We start from the raw sequence: 23,048 nt of genomic DNA on the forward strand, positions 1-23,048 counted from the left end.
CTGCACTCAAGGTTCGACTTCATTCTTCTCTTCTGGTAGAGGTAGTTTTAAGCTGTGTTTCCTGTAGGTGATAATATTGACTAATTCAACTAGTGGAGTTTATTAACGGTTCAAAATATAGAGGCAAGATCGGTTAAAAAAAAGTTGGTTTCTGGTTGTTGTGTTGAAAACCATTGCTGCTCGCTGGTTTGACAATACTAAGCGCTTTCTAGTAAAGTCAAGAAACTCCACTTTCCACGTTAAAGGGAGAAGTTTCCTATTGGGTGTTTTTAGCCAGAGTTTAGCTAAGTTGCTTTTGTGAATATCAAATTGACATTATTTCTTACATTGAGGTTGCAGCATAAAATTTTTGACATTTGTTTCTGGAAATTATGTCTTCATTTGAATTTATTTTTTAATTTCCAGTGGATCACTGTAATTCGTAAGCATGCAGAAGCGATTGTAGATGATGATGTAATATTTTCTGTCTTTAAGAAATATTGTAAGGTGTGTAATCGATCTAATTTTGTTAACTGTAATTCTATTAAGTTTATGATACTACTGTATTGATCTATTAAATTTTATTGGCATTGTATAATGAAAGTTGTCATGGAATTCAGAATTGTATGCTTTAGCATACAATACTGCACTAATTACTAACTGTAAGTCTGTACCGTGTTCATAATTAATAAATACCTACCTAATTTTGTTCTGACTTGGCAGAGACGTCCACCAATTGATACAAGCAAGGGAAAGCTGAATCTGGTAAGTTTTCTAATTTTAGTTTTCTATTTTAGTGTTATTATTGGAAGGGTATCGTGTTATCCTAATATGTTATGCATAATAGTGACACCCATTATTCTCTTTTGAGTGGAAATTAAGTCAAGACAGACCGGTAACTTTTCTAATTTTAGTTTTCTATTTCAGTTTTATTATTGGAAGGGTATCGTGTTATCCTAATATGTTATGCATAATAGTGACACCCATTCTTCTCTTTTGAGTGGAAATTAAGTCAAGACAGACTGGGTACTTTGAAGTTATGTTGATTGAGCTTCTAGTTTCTAATAATTGTAACTCACTAGTAGAATATAGGTGATCATGGTAAAGCAACAGCTGGCTTAATACTGATGCAACATTATACAAAGGCTTTGAATTTAGTGCTCAAAATCGGTTATATTTGGGACACTGCATTTTTCATGGGGCATATTTATGTTGAAGTAATGTATTATAAACATTTAGTCCAAGCACTGATAACTTTCTGTCACGATCATTAGTTCTTATGTAGCCTTCTGGAACGTGTCTCATATTTGTGGCATTTTCTGCTTTTGGAAACTGAACTGACGGTCTGAAATGTTGAACTAGCCTGTTAGGTCATGCTTTCAGATTAACTAAGAACTGCAATACTGAAAGCTGGCTTTGAGAGTAGTTAATTGGGGAAATTGCCCTTTGGTATAGTGTTCAAAATCTTGATATTGATTTGCTAGTTAGTGAAATTCTTTTCTAAAGTTTTATTTCGAAACCGGGAGTTCGTAGGTTCCTCTTTACCCTTTTCCAATAGTTTGTGACTTTTTTAAGCAGCAGATGTTTAAAGTTCTGGGTGTGAGATTTAAAATTTGATCAGTGATTATTTAAGCATTGTTGGATATTTCTATTTAAATTTCTCCCTTTGGCCCCATCTATGGTTTTTTCTTTTATTTATGTCTAACTTGCATAGTATGTTCTGGTGGGTTACTGTTAAATGGTATAATTTTACGGGGTATGCTGCTGAGAGACATTGTTTACAGTGATAATTTGTGATGCTACTCACTACTCATTTCATAATATATTTTTCTTTTATTTCAATACTGATAATTGCTTATGGTGCAAGTGCAGAAACTTCAGAAGCAGCACAATTGTATTCCAGATGAACACTATGTGCAGACATTGCTTGCAGTAAGATACTTAGATATTGATTTCATCATCATTATCTATGTTGGTTTTGGGAATGTGTTCCTTGACTGAATTTATTCTTGCTTCTGCTTCATTCACAAAGTACTTCGATTAAATGTTGTAATTGGTGTCCAGTAACTTTTCAAGGATCAATCTGCATGGATATTGTTTGTAATCTTAATATGCATTTCTCTTCTCCTTTTAGATGCATGGCCTCGAAAGCGAACTTGAACGCAGAACGATAACCTATACCCTATGGAATCAGTCTACTACAAAAATGGAGAATAAAGGCTGGCATCCTGTTACTTTCGGCTATGCAAATGCCGGCCCTCAAAGGATAATGGAAATAAAGGTTTTCTTCTTATGCTTCATACTCGACTTTAAGTATAGATTTAGGCAATTTATGGAGTGGGAAAATGAGAAGGTTCAATCTTTTAGGTTTTTCCTTCCGGGGGGGAGGGGTGGCTATTGATACAAAGGAGGAGGATTCAGTTAGTGAAATCTTATTGTCTTCTGTTGTCCCGGCACTAACTGTGGATGGGAACTTAGATGGTCGAAAGCAGGACTCTCTTGAAATTAGTCTTGGTAATGGTTAATTAAGGTGCAATTCATATTAAGTCAATAGACAAACTGCCACCTTTCATGGCAAGACTGAAGTGCCTGGTTTCTTAGGTTGAAAGCCAATAATGATTTTGTACGAGGACCTGAATAACCTAATCAACGTACCCAGGTGTTAGAGGCTCTTTGTTTCGCGATGGTATAGGCCCATGTGCAAGGAGTTATTTATAGATTCAAACCCATAATGAACTAATCACCAAGGCACAACGTTACCGTTGTGTTATGGCTCACCCTCTATTGGAAGGCTTGAATAAAGCTCAAATGAAAATGATCTTCCTCTATTTTGTTAGTTTTTTGGCTACTAATCACGAGTTTGTTTTGTGCTCGAAGATAGATTTTGTCGCTTATGTTTTTGCTTAGGTGATTATTACATGTTTCGTTAGTTACAAATTAGTGCATGTTTTTTATGCCACTATTTTCTTCGCCTGATATCCTTTCTTTAAACAGGGTATCAATCATGTTTATTATGAGACTGAGTACAGGATAGAATGGTGTCGTAGCAATTCTACGTCCGTTCCATGTTTTTTGTTTGCAAGGAAATTCTCTCAGGGAGCTGCTATGCGCTTACTGAGCCAGGAAGTTGTCAACCACTTTGAAGTTTCTGCACTGTTAGCCACTCCTCCATGACTTAGCCTAAACTGATTATTGACTGACTTACGAAGATAGATACTCCACGTAAAGAAATTTTGATGAGATTTCTATACAGCATACTCCACACAAACAGATTTTGAAGACAAATGTCGCTACGGTTAATTAATGGAGAAGGTAAAGTAGCTGCCGATTATGAGCTCTGATGAGACCATTTTTATCTGGGTTAGTGAGAGGTCTTATATACATTATACCACAATTATAAAATGATATTCACACGAAGTAATATGTTATTGTAATATAAAAAGAATAATTTTGCAGTAACATCTGGAAATTTTATTTTGGATAGTTGGAGTTCCATGGCAGATTGAGAATAAGGCTCTCTGCCTAACCTCTGCTTATCCCTCAAATAGGAAAGGCCTTGCTGGCGACGTGTTTGCCAAACCAGATGAAATCTTTTTTCATCCTCGATTTCTGTTATCTTTCTTGGAAATCATATTTCTGAAAAAATGTCAAATATATTTGATATTTTAAAATGTTTTGATGAATTTTCAAACATAATTATAAAAAAATCTCTTTTTTCTTCTTGAGAAATCTCACATTCTCATCCCCTATCATGGTTAACTTTTAGAAGGAATTGTGATTGAAAAACATTTTTTTGTAAAACTTAATGGAATTATTCTGCCAGACAATTCCATTGTCATGTTGGTCTCAACTTGTTAGCTTTTTACTCAAATTAGCTTTTAGTTAGTATCCTATTTCTAAACTAATATTCTTATTTTCTAGTTTTATTTATTTAATTTAATGTTATAGTTAGCAGACGATTTAATTGGGTTGTTTATATTATATATAATTTGTATCATGGTTTTGACAAAAAATTTATATATATATATATATATATATATATATATATATATATATAATAATAATAATAATAATAATAATAATAATAATAATAATAATAATCAAAGAATACGCAACATATAAAAGATAATCGTTTAATTAAGATTATAGTTTTTCATAAACTTCTGTGAGTTTCTATTCATTTTATTAATTTTTATTTATTTATTAGGTATTAAAAAAAATATTTTTAATTAAATTTTTATTATTTAATTTTTGTTAATTTTATCACATGATTATCAATTTATTTCGTCATATTTTGTAGGTCTAAAGATATGTGAAATTTTATATATTTAATATAAAATAATATTGTTGATCAAACTTCTTTTACCTTATTGTTTTATAAATATAATATCGTTTTATAATTATTTAAAAGAAATAAAAAAAACAATTTAGTAATCCAATATATTAATATTTTAATTATTTTTTATTTTTTTAAGTGTTAATATATATTATTATATTGATAAGATGAGGAATTTTGAGTGTCTTCTTTGTTTCCTTCCTCGATATTTCTTCATATGTATATGCTAGCAACATAGTACAGTGTCATTTATTCTCATCACAGAATCTTCAATACCAACACAGGTTATTGAGTTACATTTGCTGAACATTCTCTGAAATTTTGTTCATAATCTCACCCGGTTAGTTTTCTTTGTTTTTCTTCCTATATTATATCCCTAATTCCGAAAACCTATGTTACTTTTTGCCATTCCGAAAACCTTCTTTATCTGCACTTTTGTCTGCTATCTTTTGGTTAAAGCTGTTGAAGTTTCAGTTTGATTTTTTTACTTAACTTTTCGTTTTTATTTTATAGCCTTTTGAGTATAAAAAGCATGGCATAGTACAGTCCACTCATTAAATGTTTTGTCTGTGGATATAGCTAAAACAGAATGAATATTTAAAATACAATTTATTCATTTTACAATAACGAAGTTGAAATTTATTTACTTTTAATTTAGATAAAATTTTCAAATAAAAAAAATTAAGAATTTTTATAATAAAACGTTGACTGAACTTTTCGTTTGATTTTTTGAAATTCAATTTTAATTAAAAAATTAACGAATATCTCAAATAAAAAAATTTCTTAATTTTTCTAATTTATTAATTGTTTTTATAATTTTTAAATTTTTAAATTTTAAAACTTTAATTTTAAGTTTTCAATATTTTCTACTTAAATTTTAATCAATATATTAGTTTTAGATGATATGCGACCTAATAGATTTGTTTAAGAGAAATACAAAAGTTGAATGTTGTTTTATTCAAAAACTATCAGAGAAAAAAATTAAAGAAGATATAACTGTAATTTTATTAAAAGTATTTGAAAAATAGATGTTTATTTTCAAATTAAAAAGGGTATACTTTTATTTAGTATAATTTTAGGAGAATTAGACGTAATTTTTCCTATAACATATAAACTTTGATAAGATTATATGTGTTTTTATAAATCTAAACCAAACTAGTTTAGACTAGATTGCGCAATAAATTTAAACAACCTCAACTTAGAAATGTAATAACTAATAACATACTTGATTTCTATGTACTATTTTATTAGTCCCTCCTTATCGTGAAGTGTTCAACGAGAAGCGCTTGTGGAATGAGTTTGTTTGTATCTATTTTTGATAAATAAAAAAATGATTAGATCAGTGTTATGAACTTTAAATTTACTCAATCAAGATTAAAACAACTTGATGCATTAACAACATAAATTAATCATATAATCAAACTATAACTATTACCAATGCATTTGAAATTATATATATATATATATATATATATATATATATATATATATATATATATATATATATATATATATATATATTGATCCACTTAAATGTCTTCTAAAATTAAAATTTGTGAAGACAAAAATGTGACAAGTTTTTTTTTCAAGTTGTTTTACCTTTCAAAAAGAAATATAACTCTGCTTTTAAGTTCATTTTGTTTCAACTCAGTTTGTCTTTAAAGAGGATTATAACTTTATCTTTTCTAGTTCGTGAAGGTTTGCAGCAATTTGTGTTTGGTTCTCCGTCTCAGACTAATCGACAAACATCCATTTTGCACTTTTTCACATTTGACATGAAAATGTGAGTAAAATGCAAACATGCGTAATGAAATCATGTCATGCAACTTTTTTCGAACACAAGACAACAAACAAAATTAACGATTCATGAGCAAAGTGAATGGTTGAGTGCTCAATCTAAGGGAAATTTAAAAGCAGAAGTATCCTTGTGCATTTATTTATACTAAACAATATATGAAGTAACGAGAATAATAAAAGAAGAATAGAAGAGTGTAGAAGTATTAAGAACGTGCTCGAGCTTTCTTTGAAGCATCTTTGTTCCAGCCTCTTTGGCGAGCCCTCAGCTCCCACAAAGCAGTTTCTTTCATCTGATTTTCAAGTGTTGTCTCAGCTCTTTCCCTTGCCTGCTCACAACTCTCCATCCCTGAATTGCACTTGTCAGCTTCCTTTTGGTACTGAGATGCTATTTTCTTAGCCTCTAAAAGCATTGAATCTGCCTTTCTTTGTTTTTCCTCAGCTTCAGCTTCTTTTTCCTTTACTTCTTCTGCTAAAAGGTCTGAAAAATTCTTCCCCATCTCTTCACTCACCTCTTGGTCATGCCTCATGCAATCTACAACATATATATGCTAATATGTAAATTCTGAAATTGTATAGGATCAAAAGTACCATAATTTGGATATTCATAGTATTATCCTCGAAAAATATATGTTGCCATCCACCATATCAGACTAAAATGTTAACATCATCTTACCCTTTTAACTGCATGAATATAGTTAATTATAACACATATATGGTCACAGTTAAATCTCTTGTTCTCCTCCATTTCAGAAAAATTGACTAACAACTATAAGAAAGTGTTATTCTGGAAGGACACATGATTCTAAGACTCTCCAAATATTCAATTATGTCTATGCTTCTGCTTCCACCACCAATGTTATCGTTAAAAAGTGGTACAGAATTAGATATCTCACAATTTGTGACTACCTCACCACTGTGCCAAAGTTATCTCAATAAATTACTTGACGTAAATCAAGTGTTACACCGTTTTAGGATGTGGGTAGATGCAAAAGGCTGGGATAAAAAACCGATCCAACATCTTTTCTTTTAGAGGAAAGTGCAAGTTAGTAATTTCCCTATCTTTTATCAAGTCTCCAAACCCCAAAATTGCAGCATGATCCAACATGGGTTACTTAAACCGAGGCGTATGTATAATCATGACCTTCTACATGTTGCTTTTTCTCTATTGTACAAAAGGGTGGAGGAACTAACCTAAAATGGAATTGTTGGTCAATCCTGCAGAATCAACCAGAGACACCATGTTAGTAATTAGCAGTTGCCAGAGCATAAAAAACACATCTATGAAGACCCTATCAGCTATCTTGCTTTCTATTGCACAGCCAAAGAGTCTGTTTAATTAAGTTCAATATTTGATCACACAATTTGATTAGCCAATCCCTTAATAAATACTCTTTGGTTTACAAACCATGTTCAGCGAAATATATGTACAACAAACAACCCATTCACCATAATCAGAATGAAGGACCAACATTATCAAAATTTGATCATACGGTGTTTCATTTTTCACTTTGCAAAGGTAAAAAAATAATAATAATAACCCTTCCTAAAAATGTTTTGTTAATCTTAAAAAATGTGTTTAAGAGAGTGTGCATATCCTAATAACCTAATATGAGCGAGAGAATGAAAGAAAAATGAATACCTTCTGGAAGAGAAATAAGGGGCTGAAGAGAGCAATCACATTGGCAAGGAGGACAAGGAGAAGAGGTAGAATTAATGGATTCATAGAGATGCCAATACAAGGGTCGTCCTGCAATGTAAGCGATGAGAAAGAGTCCCAGAATCCATATCACAAATCTGAAGGCTTTTTGCTGCCTCCTGTTCATCTTTGCAAATTGCAACGATGTGGTGTGCTAAGCTGCAGAAGAAGAGGATCTTCACTGCGAATAATAATTTATTTCTTAAAGCTTGGTTTCGTTTCAAGATTCGCATACTCCAAACTGCACCCCCATGTTTACGTGTTTCTCTCTTACGTCCCATACACTCTCCTTATTTTCTGTCAATTTATTCATAATTAAAAACTTTAACCTTACTTTCTTGCCTCATTTAACATCCCAATCTTCTCCACACAGTATGTGAGGTCATGACACTTATATATTATATTCTTTAAAATACATTGTTTAAGAAAAAAGTATATTTAAATTTAAGATACTTTTACAACAATATATATACACAAACACATAATTATTGCAAGAAAGATATAAACAAAAATATAAATTATTTTACATATATAATTTCTCTATTTTTTATTGATTGAATCTTGTAATTTTAGATTTTTTTTATTTGATGAGTGTAGTTTATAATTTTATAAATTTTAACCAATTGTAAAAATGTATGTTTTGGAAGACTATTTTTTTTTTCCGGAAGTTTACTTATTTTTATATCATATTATTAATTTAAATATTATATAATTTTTATAACATTCTTTTCATTTTGTGTAGACATATCTCAGAAAAAAAAAATGACGATGATATTTTAACATTAAAAGTTTACAAATATAAAAGTTTACTTTTTTTTAATGATATTTAACCCTTCCAATAGGTTATTTGTTTTTGGTGTCAAATTTTTTACTAAAATAAATTCTAGATTTTTCCTAAATTTTTGTTCTCAAATATATACTCTTTCCATTAATGGAAAGTGACATATGACGTATATATTATGACATAGTTCTTGGGGGACATAGTTCTAGACATAATAGTAAGTCTGCGTATTTTATGACGTAACAAAAATTTACGTCATAATAACTTCAACAATATTATAACGTAGTTTATGAAATTAGTCATAATATGCGCGAAATATATTATGACATAGATTTGTTGATACGTTATAATACGTATTTTTCAAAAACCAACATATTACAACATATATGGTTTATTACGTCATAATATATGTTTTTTAACTGATTATCACAATTGACCTTTAATGAAATTATAATCCTATTCCTGTATTATAATCTCATTCAATCAATTTATAATCAATATAATTTCAAATGAACAAATTCAATGAAACTAACAAAACAGAATTCATTTCAAACATTAAATTGTCTAATAATATTTAATACATCATTTATACATGAAACTCTATATATTAAATTTAAATATTACATTAATGTACATACACTATTAAATTGTAATCAAGTTTTTACTAAGACTTAAAATAAAAGAAACTCAATTCCTGCTAATGGGTAGACGATTGACTTTGGTCCTCACTTTGTGATGATGTAAGTGTAGATGGACCAACCATAAACCTGTTTTAACAAAAACTTGAAATACTATATACATTCTCAATTAATAAAAGAAAGATCCAAATCTTAATGCTGCACCAGTAAGGTATTTCAGAAAGCACCAGTAAGGTATTTCTGCTTCTGTTTTCATTATAAGATGAATATGATATTATGGTCCAAAAACATGTTTTATCATACATTTTTATCTTTAAACTTTACAAACATAAATACTTGTAAAAAAAACTTATCATAATTGAATTGAAAGAATTATATATTCATTCATTTTGATCAAAATATATTAAAATTTTGAATAAGAATCAATTCTAATTTTACATGAGATTAAAAACATATAAATTCTAGAAAATAAAATGGTATTATTATAATAAAAGCATAATGTTTGAGTTTATATATTTATTTATCATATTTTGGTATTTTGGTTATAGGATCCGTTAATGGGATTAAGTAAGGAGTCAAAAACACTTAATAAGGGAAACTGCCATATAGTTAGCACAAGCCCACCAGAGGTACAGAGCATACCTACCAGAAGCAGTTTCAAGAAGGTTTTAAATTGTTTCTGAAATCACGTTCAGAGGAACTTGTGCCTGGAGGTGCAATGGTCTTAGTGCTACCTTGCACTTGCAAAAGTGAAACTCTTTCAAAAAGTCTTTGGGAAGTAATTAGCCTAACACTCAATGACAAATTCTTGGAGGTAAATAACATTTTCTTTTGAGTTTTGTCCTTAATGTATATAATTAACAAGGTATATATTATACTGTAGGGTTTGATTAAAGAAGAATTTTTTTATTCAAATTATTATTCAAATTTCATTTCCCATATGTCTGATTGTAGTCAACATATATGTGAAGCAAGCAAAGAGAAAGTTTGGATCAGTCTAATGCAGCATAACTAAAGTAGATAACAATATACACACAAAAGAAAATACTTTGCAGAAAATATTGCATGAACTTACTATCTTGTTAAACTTCTCAATGGTTGCTAGTGGAATCGTTCCAAGGGAAATAACTTTTCTAGTTCCCTCACTCTAGAAAATGCAAGGAAATCAATGAATAAAGTCAATACAGGTTATTTACAAATAACTAGGCAGGTAACAAAAAAGGCACAACAATCCGCAACAGAACTCAGGAGCTTAATAAGCCTAATATTGGATAAAGGTGAGGCAACTAATTGCCACCAACTGTATCCAATAAAAGAAACAGAATTTGGCACCAGAAAATAATGTTCCATATGAATCAAAAGTTAGATTATGCAAGTGCAATACATAAGTGACTTACAAAAGAAGATAAACAACTAAGCAGTCAGATTTTAAATGACTAATCAAGGGACACCAACCAGCACACAATAAAAAATAAACTCTTCCTCTTTCAGTCAGTGACTTTATTTTTTTCTCCTTTCTTCATTAAATGCAACACTCTAAACCAGTTTCTTTTAGGTAGAGCAGTTTTTTAGTGGCAGTTTTCAGTCTTCTTTTTCTAATCATTTTGCATATTTTGATACAATTGATATTGTATCTTTGGTCCCTGTACTTTTGGTCAAATTTAATTGGATACAAAATCTTTTTTGAACAAGTATTACTCAACGTAAGATCATCTTAAGAAGTATTTTTTTCTTCTCTGTTTTGATTTGGTAAATAAAGATAGGGTCTTCGAAGATCATACTCTTGTTGAAGCTTAAGACTTGTATCAGAAGTGTGCAGAAAAATTCCTGGGCAGAGCATGAAGCATATAATTGGTTCATTCACAGCTACGTTTATGAGAATGTATACAGTATTTGACCCTTTTGTTGCTCTATATTGGTTATCTTCTTATCTTGTTATGTGAAGTCCAATTGATAACGCTGCACCAGTAAGGTATTTCAGAAAGCACCAATTTGAAATGCTAAATTGGCACTTAAGAGGCCAAAAACTAATATAAGCAAGCAACAAGGGTTCTGAATCAAGTAGGGACTCAAATGGATACTAGGAAAAGTGCTAGATCAGATTTAGAAAACAAGAAAAGGTTGCAGGTGTTTTAAATCAATTTTCACGTGGAAATCGGCCATGTATATTAGCTATTTTTTTTATTTTTAAGTCTAGACATATTTGCATCATGATAATCATTCCAGCAAGTTTAGTTATGCTTCTTATAATCATTCAAAGTCAATTTTCTGAATGCAATAGGCTTTTGCTAAAAATCACTAGTTCAGTTGTTTGTTTCTACTTTGCCTTTTTTCTGAATTAGCAACTCATATATCTCAATTTTGGTTTTGACCAAAATAAGGTATAACAAGCACTTAAACCATTTAGTTTTGCAATTTAGAAAGTGAGGAAAAGGTTTGCAATGACTCTAAGCATGATTAAACAGAATTCCAGGAATGATCTAATACTGAAATGAGTAAACACAAATCAAAATGACTCAAACAAGGAGTACGGAGTTCGGTCTACTGCTTGCAAATGTTTGCTGCTATGAATTTCACAATGGCAACCAAGATTATGCTGAGCATATCACTACTTATCTGGTTTTTACTTTGTTACTAATCATCTAAGCAGTCCAAATCAGAATTTAAACTCCAAACAGATGCAAAATTTTTAAAGGCTGAGTTATAGCAAAATTATAGGCTGTTTTGCTATTGAATGCCAGATTTCAATTTCTTATAACAATTCTGAAAGCAATATGAGGATAATTATATTATATAATGACTCATTGAAAAAACAGAAGATAATTTACAAAGAATTATTCAATGAAAATAAGAGGGAGCCTCGATAAAACAAGAAGGTTGGCTTGGAATTTGGAGGTTGCAGGTTCGAATCCCAAAAGCTGTCTCTTTCTGAGTAGGAATAAGTTACATGTATTTATTCTTGAACAATGATACACATGTACCTTCATCTTAGCTACTATATTTATATTTTATTTTCTATTCTTTTTATCATATTGTATAATCTACAAATCTATCTTTTTTCCTCTTTCAATGTATATATTAAATGTTGACGTATCTTTTTGATGTACAAGAATCATTTTTCTGCATCCTTGTCTTGTGCAACCCCTTTTCCATGCTAAAAATGTTGGGATATTGCTAAACGCTCTTTTGAATGTATTTATGGTAAGTCATCTGCCTAGATACCTGATGCCAAATCAACCCAAAAATGTAAAAGAAAAGAAAGTGAATGGATCGCAATCTTCTACGGAAATTCAAAAACATTGAGGAGGCTCACAGGACACTTCATGAGTGGAAAAAATTCCAATTAGATATAACATTTCAGCACGCTATTGTGATATCATGTGGCTGCTTTCAAGGTTAATGTCCACTTCCTGCATTTTGATCATTTCCTTTCTCAAAAATTTTAGTGTACCAACTATTTCTTGAAACAGAGGGTGTGAGTTGTGATCAGTGAAAAATGTAGTGATGGTCCCATGTATGTCAATAAAGCTCCAACCAGGAATTTTTTTCAAGCCAAGAGATCTCATATGAGTCCATGTCTCACTCACTTCTTCCCACTTGTTTGTTGAAGCATAGCAATGCGCTAACTGTACAAAATTTCCAACATGCGTAGGCTTCAGCAGGAGAATATCATTAGCTATTGTATCACCAAGTTCATCATTCCCATTTGCTCGACAAGCATCAAGGATTATGCCCAAAACATCGAGAACGGGATCTGAGAACTTTTTCTTGTACACGTTGAGTGCCTCCTCTACCCTCCCAGCTCGACAGAGGAGATCCACTACACAAGCATGGTGTTCAAGATTTGGTGCAATCCCAAAATCTTTGGTCATTGATTCGTATATGTTCAAGCCCTGCTCTACAAGTCCATTATGACTACATGAAGATAGGACTGAGAGGAAAATCACATGGTTGGGTTTCATCCCACTTTCCAGGAACTTTGAATATGACCTCAATGCAATCTCCCCTTTGCCATGATAGCCATATCCTGCAATTATGGCACTCCATGAGACCAGATCATGACTTGGCATCTGGATGAAACACCTCTGGGCAGTATCCAAATCGCCACATTTGCAGTACATGTCGACCAAAGAAGTGTCAACCAAGATACATTGCCTAAGGCCATTTTTTATCACAAAACCGTGGATCCATTTTCCCAAGTGAACTTGTCCAGTGGACGCACACCCTTGTAGGAGGGAAACAATGGTTATTGAATCAGGTGTTTGATGACCACATCTCATTTCATTAAAAAGGAACATGGCCTTACAAATATAGCCATTTTGAACATATCCAGCAACCATAGCATTCCAGGAAACCAAATCCCTTTTGTCCATCGTATTAAATACTATGGAACACTGAACCAAGCGACCACAATTAGCATACATGGTAACAAGAGAGTTCTGAACACCAATATCCATCTGTAATTCCTGCCTTAGTATATAGCCATGAATCGATGTCCCCAGATTACAAGACCCAAGTCGTGCACAAGCTGTGATTACATTAGTTATAGTAGCAGTAGATGGCTTCACTCTAAATTTTAACATCCATCCGAAAACAGCTAGTGCTTTGTCTGCAGACCCACTCTGCACAAGGCCTGAGATCATTGCCGTCCACAAAACTACATCCTTATCTGAACTCCTTTCAAACATTCTATATGCAATGTCAATGTTCCCACATTTTAGGTACGTTACAATTAACGATGTTTCAACATGTGCATCCAATTCAAAACCAGCTCTTAAAATCTGTCCATGCAAGCACCTTCCCAATTTCAACTCACCCCTTGATGCAGCCACAGACAAGACAGACCCAAAAGTCTGCAGATCAAGCATAAAACCTTGTACCCTCATCGTCTTGAGAAGTAGCAAAACTTCACATAGATTCCCAATCTGAGAATAAGCTGAGATCAAAGAATTCCACGAAACCAAGTCCCTTTCATCCATGTGATCAAACAACTTCCTAGAATCATCAATGTTTCCACACTTCCCATACACATTCAGAAAAGAATTTGATAAGTTTATATCAGACACAAACCCACACAAAATTGCACAACCATGCAAACACTGCACGGTAGCAAGTTCAGAAACTCCAAGCAGCAAGCTCAACATGGTAACACTACTGGGTGGAATTCCCTGGTGACGCATTCCATCAAACAGAAAAAAGGCTTCAGAAACATGACCCATGCGCGAGTAGCACCCAATAATGGTGGTCCAAGGTACAACGTTCCTCACGGGCATAAAGTCGAAAACTTTGCGAGCAACATCGACGCACCCAAATTTGGCGTAGAAATTGATCAAAGAAGAGGCAATGTAGGGATCAAGAGACAAGCCTTTAACAAGGAGCCGTTGATGGAGGGAGAGACCGAGCGAAAAGAGGTTGAGAGAAGAGCAAGCTTTGAGAAGACTGGGGAAGGTGTAGGCGTCAGAAGGGACATGGGTTTTGAGCATAGAGGCGTAGGTAACAAGAACTTGCCGGTGAGCACCTTGGGATGAATGGTGGTTGATTATGGCATTGAGGGAGTTTGTGGTGGCTGAAGATGAAGTTGGGTGTGGTAGTGACACCACACAGCGTTTTAGGACACTAAAACTCAGCAGTAATCGAGGCTTTGGTTTGTAAGTAAGCATGATCCGTTCCTATTTCATGCTGCTCCGTCAAGCTTGAACCAAATCACTAAATATCTCAGCTTAATAAATAGTTTGATAAACCACTTTATGTACAAGGATTAAATTACGTCCAAGATCGCTTTCTTGTTCCTCGTTCGCCGCAACCTCCCTCTCGATTTCCTCTGGGACGCTTTTTTCCAGGTTTCGCATCGTTCTCATTTGATTTCCTTATAATCTGAAATTTGGGGAACGTCTGAACTATAAGTTAGTTTTTATTTGTTTTTCCTTTTTTTTTTTAACATTATCTGTTTAAATTGCCTTAATATTTGAACTATAAGCTTCTTTCTCTCTTTGTCTGTATTTAAATTCTGTTATGATTACAAATTTTTGAACTGGTTACATATTTTAACTGGAATAAGAATACATTCAAACTAGTTGCAAATTAGCCTGAATTTATCGAATGATATTTTTAAAAATTTCTAAACCAGTAAGGGTTGCAAAACTGCACTCAAGGTTCCATTTCATTCTTCTCTTCTGGTAGAGGTAGTTTTAAGCTGTGTTTCCTGTAGGTGATAATATTGACTAATTCAACTAGTGGAGTTTATTAATGGTTCAAACTATAAAGGCAAGATCAGTTATACAAAGGCTTAATTCTGTTCAAAGATTATACAAAGGCTTCAAATTTAGTGTTCAAAATCGGTTATATTTGGGACACTGCATTTTTCATGGGACATATTTCTGTAGAAGTAATGTATTATTAACATTTAGTCCTAGCACTGATAACCTTCTGGAATGTGTCTCATATTTGTGGCATTTTCTGAACATTCTCTGAAATTTTGTTCATAATCTCACCCGGTTAGTTTTTTTTGGTTTACTTCCTATATTGTATCCATAATTCCGAAAACCTCTATTACTTTCTGCATATGGTTTGCCATTTAAGATTCAAAAGATTTTATTTTAAGAAGTCTAAATTTGCCGTAGTTAACCTTCTTTATCTGCACTTTTGGTTGACTGAACTTTTCGTTTGATTTTTTGAAATTCATTTTTAATTAAAAAATTAACGAATATCTCAAATTAACAATTTCTTAGTTTTTCTAATTTTTCATTTTTTTTAAATTTTAAAACTTTAATTTTAAGTTTTCAATGTTTTCTACTTAAATTTTAATCAATATATTAGTTTTAGATAATATGCGACCTAATAGATTTGTTTAAGAGAAATACAAAAGTTGAATGTTGTTTTATTCAAAAACTATCAGAGAAAAAAAATTAAAGAAGATATAACTGTAATTTTATTAAAAATATTTGAAAAATAGATGTTTATTTTCAAATTAAAAAGGGTATAATTTTTTTTTATTTAGTATAATTTTAGGAGAATTAGACGTAATTTTTCATATAGTTTAATATCATTATCGATTATAGAAAAATTGATAATATTTAATATAGCAGTATGTAGTACATTGTAAGGTCTAGCCAAAATATAAAAATATTAAATTAATTCTAATGAAATTCTTTCTAAAGTTTTTTTATAATTAATATATATATATATATATATATATATATAAGAAAAATAAATAATCAGTAGAATTTAACTATAAATTTAAGTTATATATTAAAAAAACATAATAAAAAATTTATAGATTTTTTATTCATAAATTCATTATTTAAAATTTTTAAATAGAAATATTTTATCTAGTATTTCGCCCAATAAAATTAGATAAATATCTTATATATTCTAAAATTTTGTTTAGAAAAAATTAAATATATTTAATTAATTAAAGATTTCAAACGATAAAATTTATTGAAACTTTTTACAAAATTTATGTTAAAATATTTTTATATAATTCTTTAACAAATTAAAAATATTTAAATTTACAATAAATTAAGATTTAATTGTATTTTTTTATTCAAAATAAATATATTTTCTAAAATAAAAACTCGTGGACTAATTGTGATCCGCGTTATTTTTGTAGACATTTTGGTTTTGTAGACTTTTACCATGAAAGTTTTTTAGTCCTGAGTTTTTATGAAGTCTACAAAATATGAAAGACTCAAAACAAAACTCAGAAACAGCATAGGTCAAGAACAAAGCATGTGAGTATGCATATTTGATTATGTGGAGCAAAGTTATTTTCTTTACAAGTACAGCGCTACTCTTTTGTAGGAATTGATTGAGAAATTTCATTACCTGGGAAAATGGGGACGCGCATCATGTTCCACGCAGAAGTGATAGGCGCGAAAGTTCATTAGTAAAAAACAAGTATGACCACTTAGATAAGAGAACAAAGTTACTTCTAACACAAATGTAACTCGTCAGATGTGCTATTTTTCATATAATTATTTTCGGTGCAGCACATCATTATTCTTTCAAATTATCTTGGTTCAGCTTCAGTTGAATAGGTTGGTTCTTATGTTTTGACAGAAAATGTATACAGCCTTCAATCTAGAAGATTATTCCGAATATACTAAGTTATAGCTTGAATAATTTGCTCGTGCTGTTCTGAGTTTGATATGTGAATGTCAGCGCCAATATACCAACCCACTAAGAGACTGCAAAATTAGGATTGCTACTTCTCGTCTTTCGTTGGATATTCTCTGGCTCCAAATATGGCAGTCCCAATCCTGACATTTGTACTTCCCATCTCGATCTGCAAAATTAGAGTTAGATGGTTAAAAAAATATAATCACAAATCAGATACGTATCTCTTCCTGTTTAAGCCATCTCTATTAAGGGGAAAGTATGACTCCTTACAGCTTGCTCAAAATCCCCAGTCATGCCCATTGATAGCTCACATTGCGTTTCTGGTATTCCAAGTGCTTTACAAACTTCACTTCTGCAATTGGACAACATCTTGATAGTGCAGAAGAATATTCAGTTTGGAGAATTATCTACAAAAGTAAACAAATAGGAAGACCCAAAAAGACCAATAAACTATGTCCAAAATGTATTGCCACCTTAAAATTTTCAGGGGTGGATGAATAATCCAGCATGCCAATTGTCATTAGACCAGAAAACTCAAGGTTTGGGCAGTTTGTGATGTGCTTTACAAGATCCACACACACAGCTGGTTCAACGCCAAATTTGGCTGGCAAGAAATAGCAGTCACATATCATTCTTGATACCAATAATAAACTGAAAACTTTTACAACAACTATGTTTTAAAATGGAACAAATGAAAAACAAAGATGTAGGGCATAGATTATAAACCAAAAGTCAAGTAATCATTCTAATAAATATTCGCTGCATTTACATATTTAGGTATAGAGATCTATGAGTTATCATCAATGATTTTCCAAACATACTTTCCATAAGAGAATTAGAAGCAACATTTTCTTGTGATTTTGATGGTATTTTCACATGAAATCTATTATAGAGAAGCTGTGTTAAAAAAAATTGGGTTAATAATCTAACACAACCAAGTCAACATTATTAAGATACCGTACTGCAGATAGTAATTAGTGAATTGGTTGGCTAATCAGTCAAGTGCAACTTACAGGTTTCTCCGCTCGTATTCACTTGAACAAAAACCTTTAACGGTTTCCTGCCAACAGTCGCTACAGCACGATCAAGAAGATTTGCTATCTGTCAGACAATGGAATACCAATAACTGTTATACCATTTGTCTAACAGCACATTTTAGAGTAAACTATTTTCTGTATCATTTCAAAATTGAAATTAATTTTTACTTTACGGAACAGAATTGTAAAGAAATTGATATCGGACATTTAAGTTCTCCTTGGATGAGTTTCTCAATAAGCCCTTTTAAGAAAGAAAATAAGAAGAAAAAATGATTTTGAAATTTACAAATTAAAATTAGCTTATCCAAAAATTAAAGAAAAATAGACAAACTCTATGACATTATTTCTATAAACTAACTTATACATAAGCTGATAATAGTTTATGAAAAAGCTAATTTCAAGTTTTCTTCTTATTTTACTCTTTTAGAAAGAGCTTAGAGAGAAGTTCATCCAAACAAGCCTTTTATTTGCACAAATCCAGATAATTCATTGGCTAAGAGGTGGCGCCACAAATTAATTCTAGAATGTGAGGCCCATCTTCAAAATTACCATTTTCAGATGCTCCAATGCTAAAGACTGCAAGTGAAACCCAAAACTTTTGTCTGAAACTCGTTATCATATTATACCTAATTTCCAGGTTCTATGACGAATTTTCCACATTCCGTCCCCTCTCAGAATTTAAAATTTACTCAGGATTTAGCTCCTTATCTGTGTACTCATATACGTGAAAGCATACTACCTCGACAACCAAAACAAATTGTGAAGAAAAAAAAAGTACCTTCTCGTCATCAACAGTTTCTACACAAGCAAGGTTGGGAACACCAGCTGTGAAACATAAAAGAAAAGCATTAGAATCCCCAATCATCACCTCAACATTGAACCCATTTATTAATGTGGTAAATATGAACTCATCTCCACAAAACAAAATTTCCAAAATCCACCATTTAGCAAAAATTGTCCTCATGTTTCTTAATCAACAAACGATCAACAATTAGGCAAAGTTATTTTACAAGTGCCCATATTTTTTTAAAATCAAGTTTGAGAATGAACTAACACGTCTTAATCTTACATTAATCGAAACTGAGACAATAATAATGAAACAACGTCGTTTTCATTGCAGCAATGGAAGCTGGGATAGTGAACAGTAGATACCGATAAGAGGCTTGACTTTGTTACTCTGCAAATTGCCAATGAGATGCCACTCGATGTCATCGGGAAGCTGTGATTGGGAAAGGAAATGTAAGTTTTGAGAACTGAAACCAAAAAGCATGAAAGGGAAAGAGCTAACTAACCTGAGGAGCTTTTTGAAGGAGTTCCTGAACGTAGTTCTCGCCGAAGAATCTATGGCCCGCGTCGTATACCTGACGGAGAGCAGAAACTGACTTGGTCTTGCTAGCCGCCACAACACGGATCTCTTGTAAATTCCGGCCAGAGCGCTCAGTAGCCCCTTGGACGCGGTCCAGTACCGCTTTCAGCGACGGCGCTGCTGATGATGCCATTGGCCTTGGCCCTTCTCACTCACCAGTCACCACCGATCTTCAGCGTATGTAAAAGGACATGGTGATTTGGAATATTGGACGTGGGCCCAGGTACTTGTTTTTTTTTAATACTACCTGATTTTATATTTTTTAATCCACGTGTTTGTTCAAGGCTATGAAAACCTCGAAGAAAAAAAAAATAGTTAAACTTCAATCGAGTTTAAATTATATTATAAATTTTGATATTTTTTAATTGAATTTTTATTAAAACGAAATCATTATAGATATGAATAAATAAAAGTAACCATTACGTCATCGTCTTGTTAATAATAATAATTAAGTAAGTGGGTACTTAGATAGAAAAAAAAACATTTTAAACAAATGAATTTTTTTAATAAAAATAAATTAAAAAAATATAAATTTATGGTATATTTAAAACATAATTAAACAATCATAAAATTTAAATTATATTTTAACCTTTAGGTTTTATTGTATAAAAATATAACTGATAATTTTTCAAATAAAATTAAATATATTTTAAGTCTTAAATTGAATAAAAAAATAACAATTAGTTTTTTTTTGTACTTTTCATTTATTTTGGTGTTCAAATTTTAAAAATAAATTAATATAATTTTTGTAGCGGAAATGCATTAATATTTGAAATATGAATCTATTACAATTTCACATGTTAGTTTGAAGAATAAAATCATATTTAATATTTTTGCGTGATGTTTTATAAATTATGAAAAACAAAACTCAGATTTCAAATAAATTCATTCCAAATCCGTATTAACGGGTGATAAAAAAAAAACAAATATCTCACAAATTCACTTAAATTCATTTTTTAATATGTACTGAAAAGATGCATCTTCCAAATCACTGCTAGTCTTTTTTCCTCTTGGAAAGTAAAATTTGCTGATGCAAATACAGCCTTAGTCTCAATCAGTAATATGCTGAACATGTTTTCTAAGATTTAGACTTCATATTCTTGCTGTTGATAGATGAAGAGATGACAGTAACTTGGGCTGACTGTATGAAATAATGTTAAATTATATTGTATGCACCATGACAATTAAGTAATAATTTTTTTTTCATAAATATATACGTTAATTTTGCATATATTTTGGTTAATGGGTAATTTTATTCCAAGATAGATTTATAAAGCTGAATTAGAGTTAAATTCTATTTATTAAGATAATATAATTTATTTTAATCATATTCTTTAGACAATAAAATTATATATATATATATATATATATATATATATATATATATATATATAGTTTGCTAATTTATGTAATTTTTAAAGTGAATCAGATTTTAATTGATAAAAATATTTTCACTTTAAACTTAAAAATATTTGAATAATTTCTGATTTTTTTTATTTTAAATTAAAAATAAAAATTAATAAATTATCTATGTATTTAAAGTATGTTCTTTTTTATGAATAAATTTTTTTTTGTCAATTAAAATTTGACAGAGAGATTATATAAGTAAGCAAATTATATATATATATATATATATATATATATAAATTATTAGTAGATTAAATTTTTTTATAAAATAGAAGGTTTGTAACATAAATCACTTTCAATACTTATTAATATTTTTGTGTGTCATCCTCCTAATAATAGTATCGTGTGAATTGACATGAGCTACGTACAATGGAAAAATAAAGTTCAAATAAGAATTCATATTTTTATATAAGCTTATTTAATTTGACTATTACATTTATAATTTATTTTAGTTTTTATTTTTTAAATAAATTTAATCTTAATATCTTTTAAATAAATTAAGTTAACTATTTTCATTAAATTAACGTCACTCTCGATAAATATCACGTACTAAAATCTGAACAATTTTTTAATTTAATATCTTTTGGTTTAACAAGTGTCTCTTTTCAAACTATGTCAAGTTAAAGAAGGATTAAAATTGACTTTATTTAAAGGTTTAAACCTATTTTTGGTCCCTAAGTTATAAGCGGATGTTCAGTTTAGTCTCCGTTTTTAAAAATGTAAATCTTTGGTCCCTAAGTTATAAAAAATGTATCAAATGAGTCCTAAGCTGAACATCCGCTCATAACTTAGGGACCAAAAAGAGGTTTAAACCTTATTTAAAACTATTAATTCAATCAAGCAAAAAAATTAAAAAAATGAATCATATATAAGAATTTTGTGACCTAATTATTTTGTTATTTACAATATTGGCGTGAAAAAAAATGCGAAGTCAAAATATATAGCTGTAGAAAACAAAGGTCAAACTAGGCGATCGGATAATGTCTGCATAGTATGGTTCTGTAACGAATTTTTAGTTTCCTTAGACTGCACATAATTAAAAGAGTAGCTGTTAGAATTTAGTTGTTCTTGAATAATCTTTCCATTTTCAACTTATTAGTTATGTCGAAGAAGTTCCTGCCAAAAATTAAGCCTAACTTTCTCACATTAAAATTTGGCCATTGATTTAGACCACTCCACGTAGGCTATCAGCTCATGCACGTAATCTATGCAAAAGCAAAACTCATGAACCTCCTCTCTATAAATACCTGATCAGCATTCTGATCCAAGACATCCACCTTCATCCATTACTTAAATTTTCTAGACATTAACGGAAACGAAAAAACAACAATGAAGTTGTCGAAGAGCCTCTTTGGTGTGGTGTTGATAATGGCTTTGGCCATTACTACTCTGTCAGGAACATCCTTAGATTGGAATGAAGAGGTAAAGTCTCATCAGGGAAGAAGGCGGTTCCTTTCCGAGAATGGAAGGGTGGCATTGACATGTGAAAAGAATCCGAAGATATGTCTTGTTAAAGGTAGTGCAGGGCCTGATTGCTGCAACAACAAGTGTGTGAAATTTTCGACAGATCGACTCAACTGTGGGAGGTGTGGAAAGAAATGCAGTTTCGGAAAGATATGTTGCGAAGGGAAGTGCGTCAACCCTAACACTAACAAGAAACATTGTGGCAAATGTGGCAACAAGTGCAACACCAAAGCTTCTTGTGTTTTTGGGATGTGCAACTATGCATAGAGTTTACAACACTCAAACATTATTATTATTCTTTGCAATGCTTAATTACTTGCTTTTTACCAATTATATATATTTTCTTTAATGTCCTTATCATTGTTTTCAAAATAGTTTGTAATTGCTGAAACAATTATGTATGTTCTTTATTTTATATTGAAATGTTTA

The 23,048-nt window shown here is 31.0% G+C and overlaps 5 protein-coding genes across 7 annotated transcripts in view; 2 read left to right on the forward strand and 3 right to left on the reverse strand.

The window, feature by feature from the left end:
• Positions 1-3,801, forward strand: part of LOC106775870 — a 6,365-nt gene extending 2,564 nt beyond the window's left edge. The window contains exons 6-10 of one of the 2 annotated variants that reach the window (XM_014663097.2): positions 406-486; positions 703-744; positions 1,852-1,911; positions 2,114-2,260; positions 2,974-3,800. In XM_014663097.2, coding sequence (XP_014518583.1) covers positions 406-486; positions 703-744; positions 1,852-1,911; positions 2,114-2,260; positions 2,974-3,153 — 510 coding nt within the window. In that variant the 3' untranslated portion in view covers positions 3,154-3,800. Of the gene's footprint in view, positions 1-405; positions 487-702; positions 745-1,851; positions 1,912-2,113; positions 2,261-2,973 lie in introns of both variants that reach the window. The other variant, XM_014663098.2, reaches the window with a different exon arrangement.
• A 2,075-nt stretch (positions 3,802-5,876) lies between these two features.
• LOC106774893 lies at positions 5,877-8,143 on the reverse strand. 2 transcript variants are annotated; one of them, XM_014661918.2, is made up of 3 exons: positions 7,752-8,143; positions 7,304-7,327; positions 5,877-6,644 (listed from the first exon to the last, which is right to left on the reverse strand). In XM_014661918.2, the coding sequence occupies exons 1-3, from the start codon at positions 7,933-7,935 to the stop codon at positions 6,316-6,318; spliced, it is 537 nt and encodes a 178-aa protein (XP_014517404.1). In that variant the 5' UTR covers positions 7,936-8,143; the 3' UTR covers positions 5,877-6,315. The 2 variants fall into 2 exon arrangements, with proteins under 2 accessions (XP_014517404.1, XP_022642682.1); XM_022786961.1 differs by lacking the exon at positions 7,304-7,327.
• Positions 8,144-12,068: 3,925 nt separating this feature from the next.
• On the reverse strand, positions 12,069-15,292 carry LOC106775869 (pentatricopeptide repeat-containing protein At4g04370). Its single transcript, XM_014663096.2, has one exon. The coding sequence runs from the start codon at positions 14,885-14,887 to the stop codon at positions 12,593-12,595; it is 2,295 nt and encodes a 764-aa protein (XP_014518582.1). The 5' UTR covers positions 14,888-15,292; the 3' UTR covers positions 12,069-12,592.
• Positions 15,293-17,024: 1,732 nt separating this feature from the next.
• LOC106775314 (pyridoxal phosphate homeostasis protein) lies at positions 17,025-19,934 on the reverse strand. Its single transcript, XM_014662423.2, has 7 exons — positions 19,675-19,934; positions 19,535-19,601; positions 19,161-19,207; positions 18,359-18,446; positions 17,819-17,949; positions 17,616-17,714; positions 17,025-17,511 (listed from the first exon to the last, which is right to left on the reverse strand). Exons 1-7 carry the CDS (start codon positions 19,879-19,881, stop codon positions 17,431-17,433), a joined length of 720 nt encoding a protein of 239 aa, XP_014517909.1. The 5' UTR covers positions 19,882-19,934; the 3' UTR covers positions 17,025-17,430.
• A 2,528-nt stretch (positions 19,935-22,462) lies between these two features.
• On the forward strand, positions 22,463-22,886 carry LOC106775648 (stigma-specific STIG1-like protein 1). Its single transcript, XM_014662790.2, has one exon. The coding sequence runs from the start codon at positions 22,485-22,487 to the stop codon at positions 22,884-22,886; it is 402 nt and encodes a 133-aa protein (XP_014518276.1). The 5' UTR covers positions 22,463-22,484.
• Positions 22,887-23,048: the final 162 nt, after the last annotated feature.

Source organism: Vigna radiata, chromosome 10 (assembly GCF_000741045.1).
Source record: "Vigna radiata var. radiata cultivar VC1973A chromosome 10, Vradiata_ver6, whole genome shotgun sequence".
In the NCBI taxonomy this organism is placed as follows: Eukaryota; Viridiplantae; Streptophyta; class Magnoliopsida; order Fabales; family Fabaceae; genus Vigna; species Vigna radiata.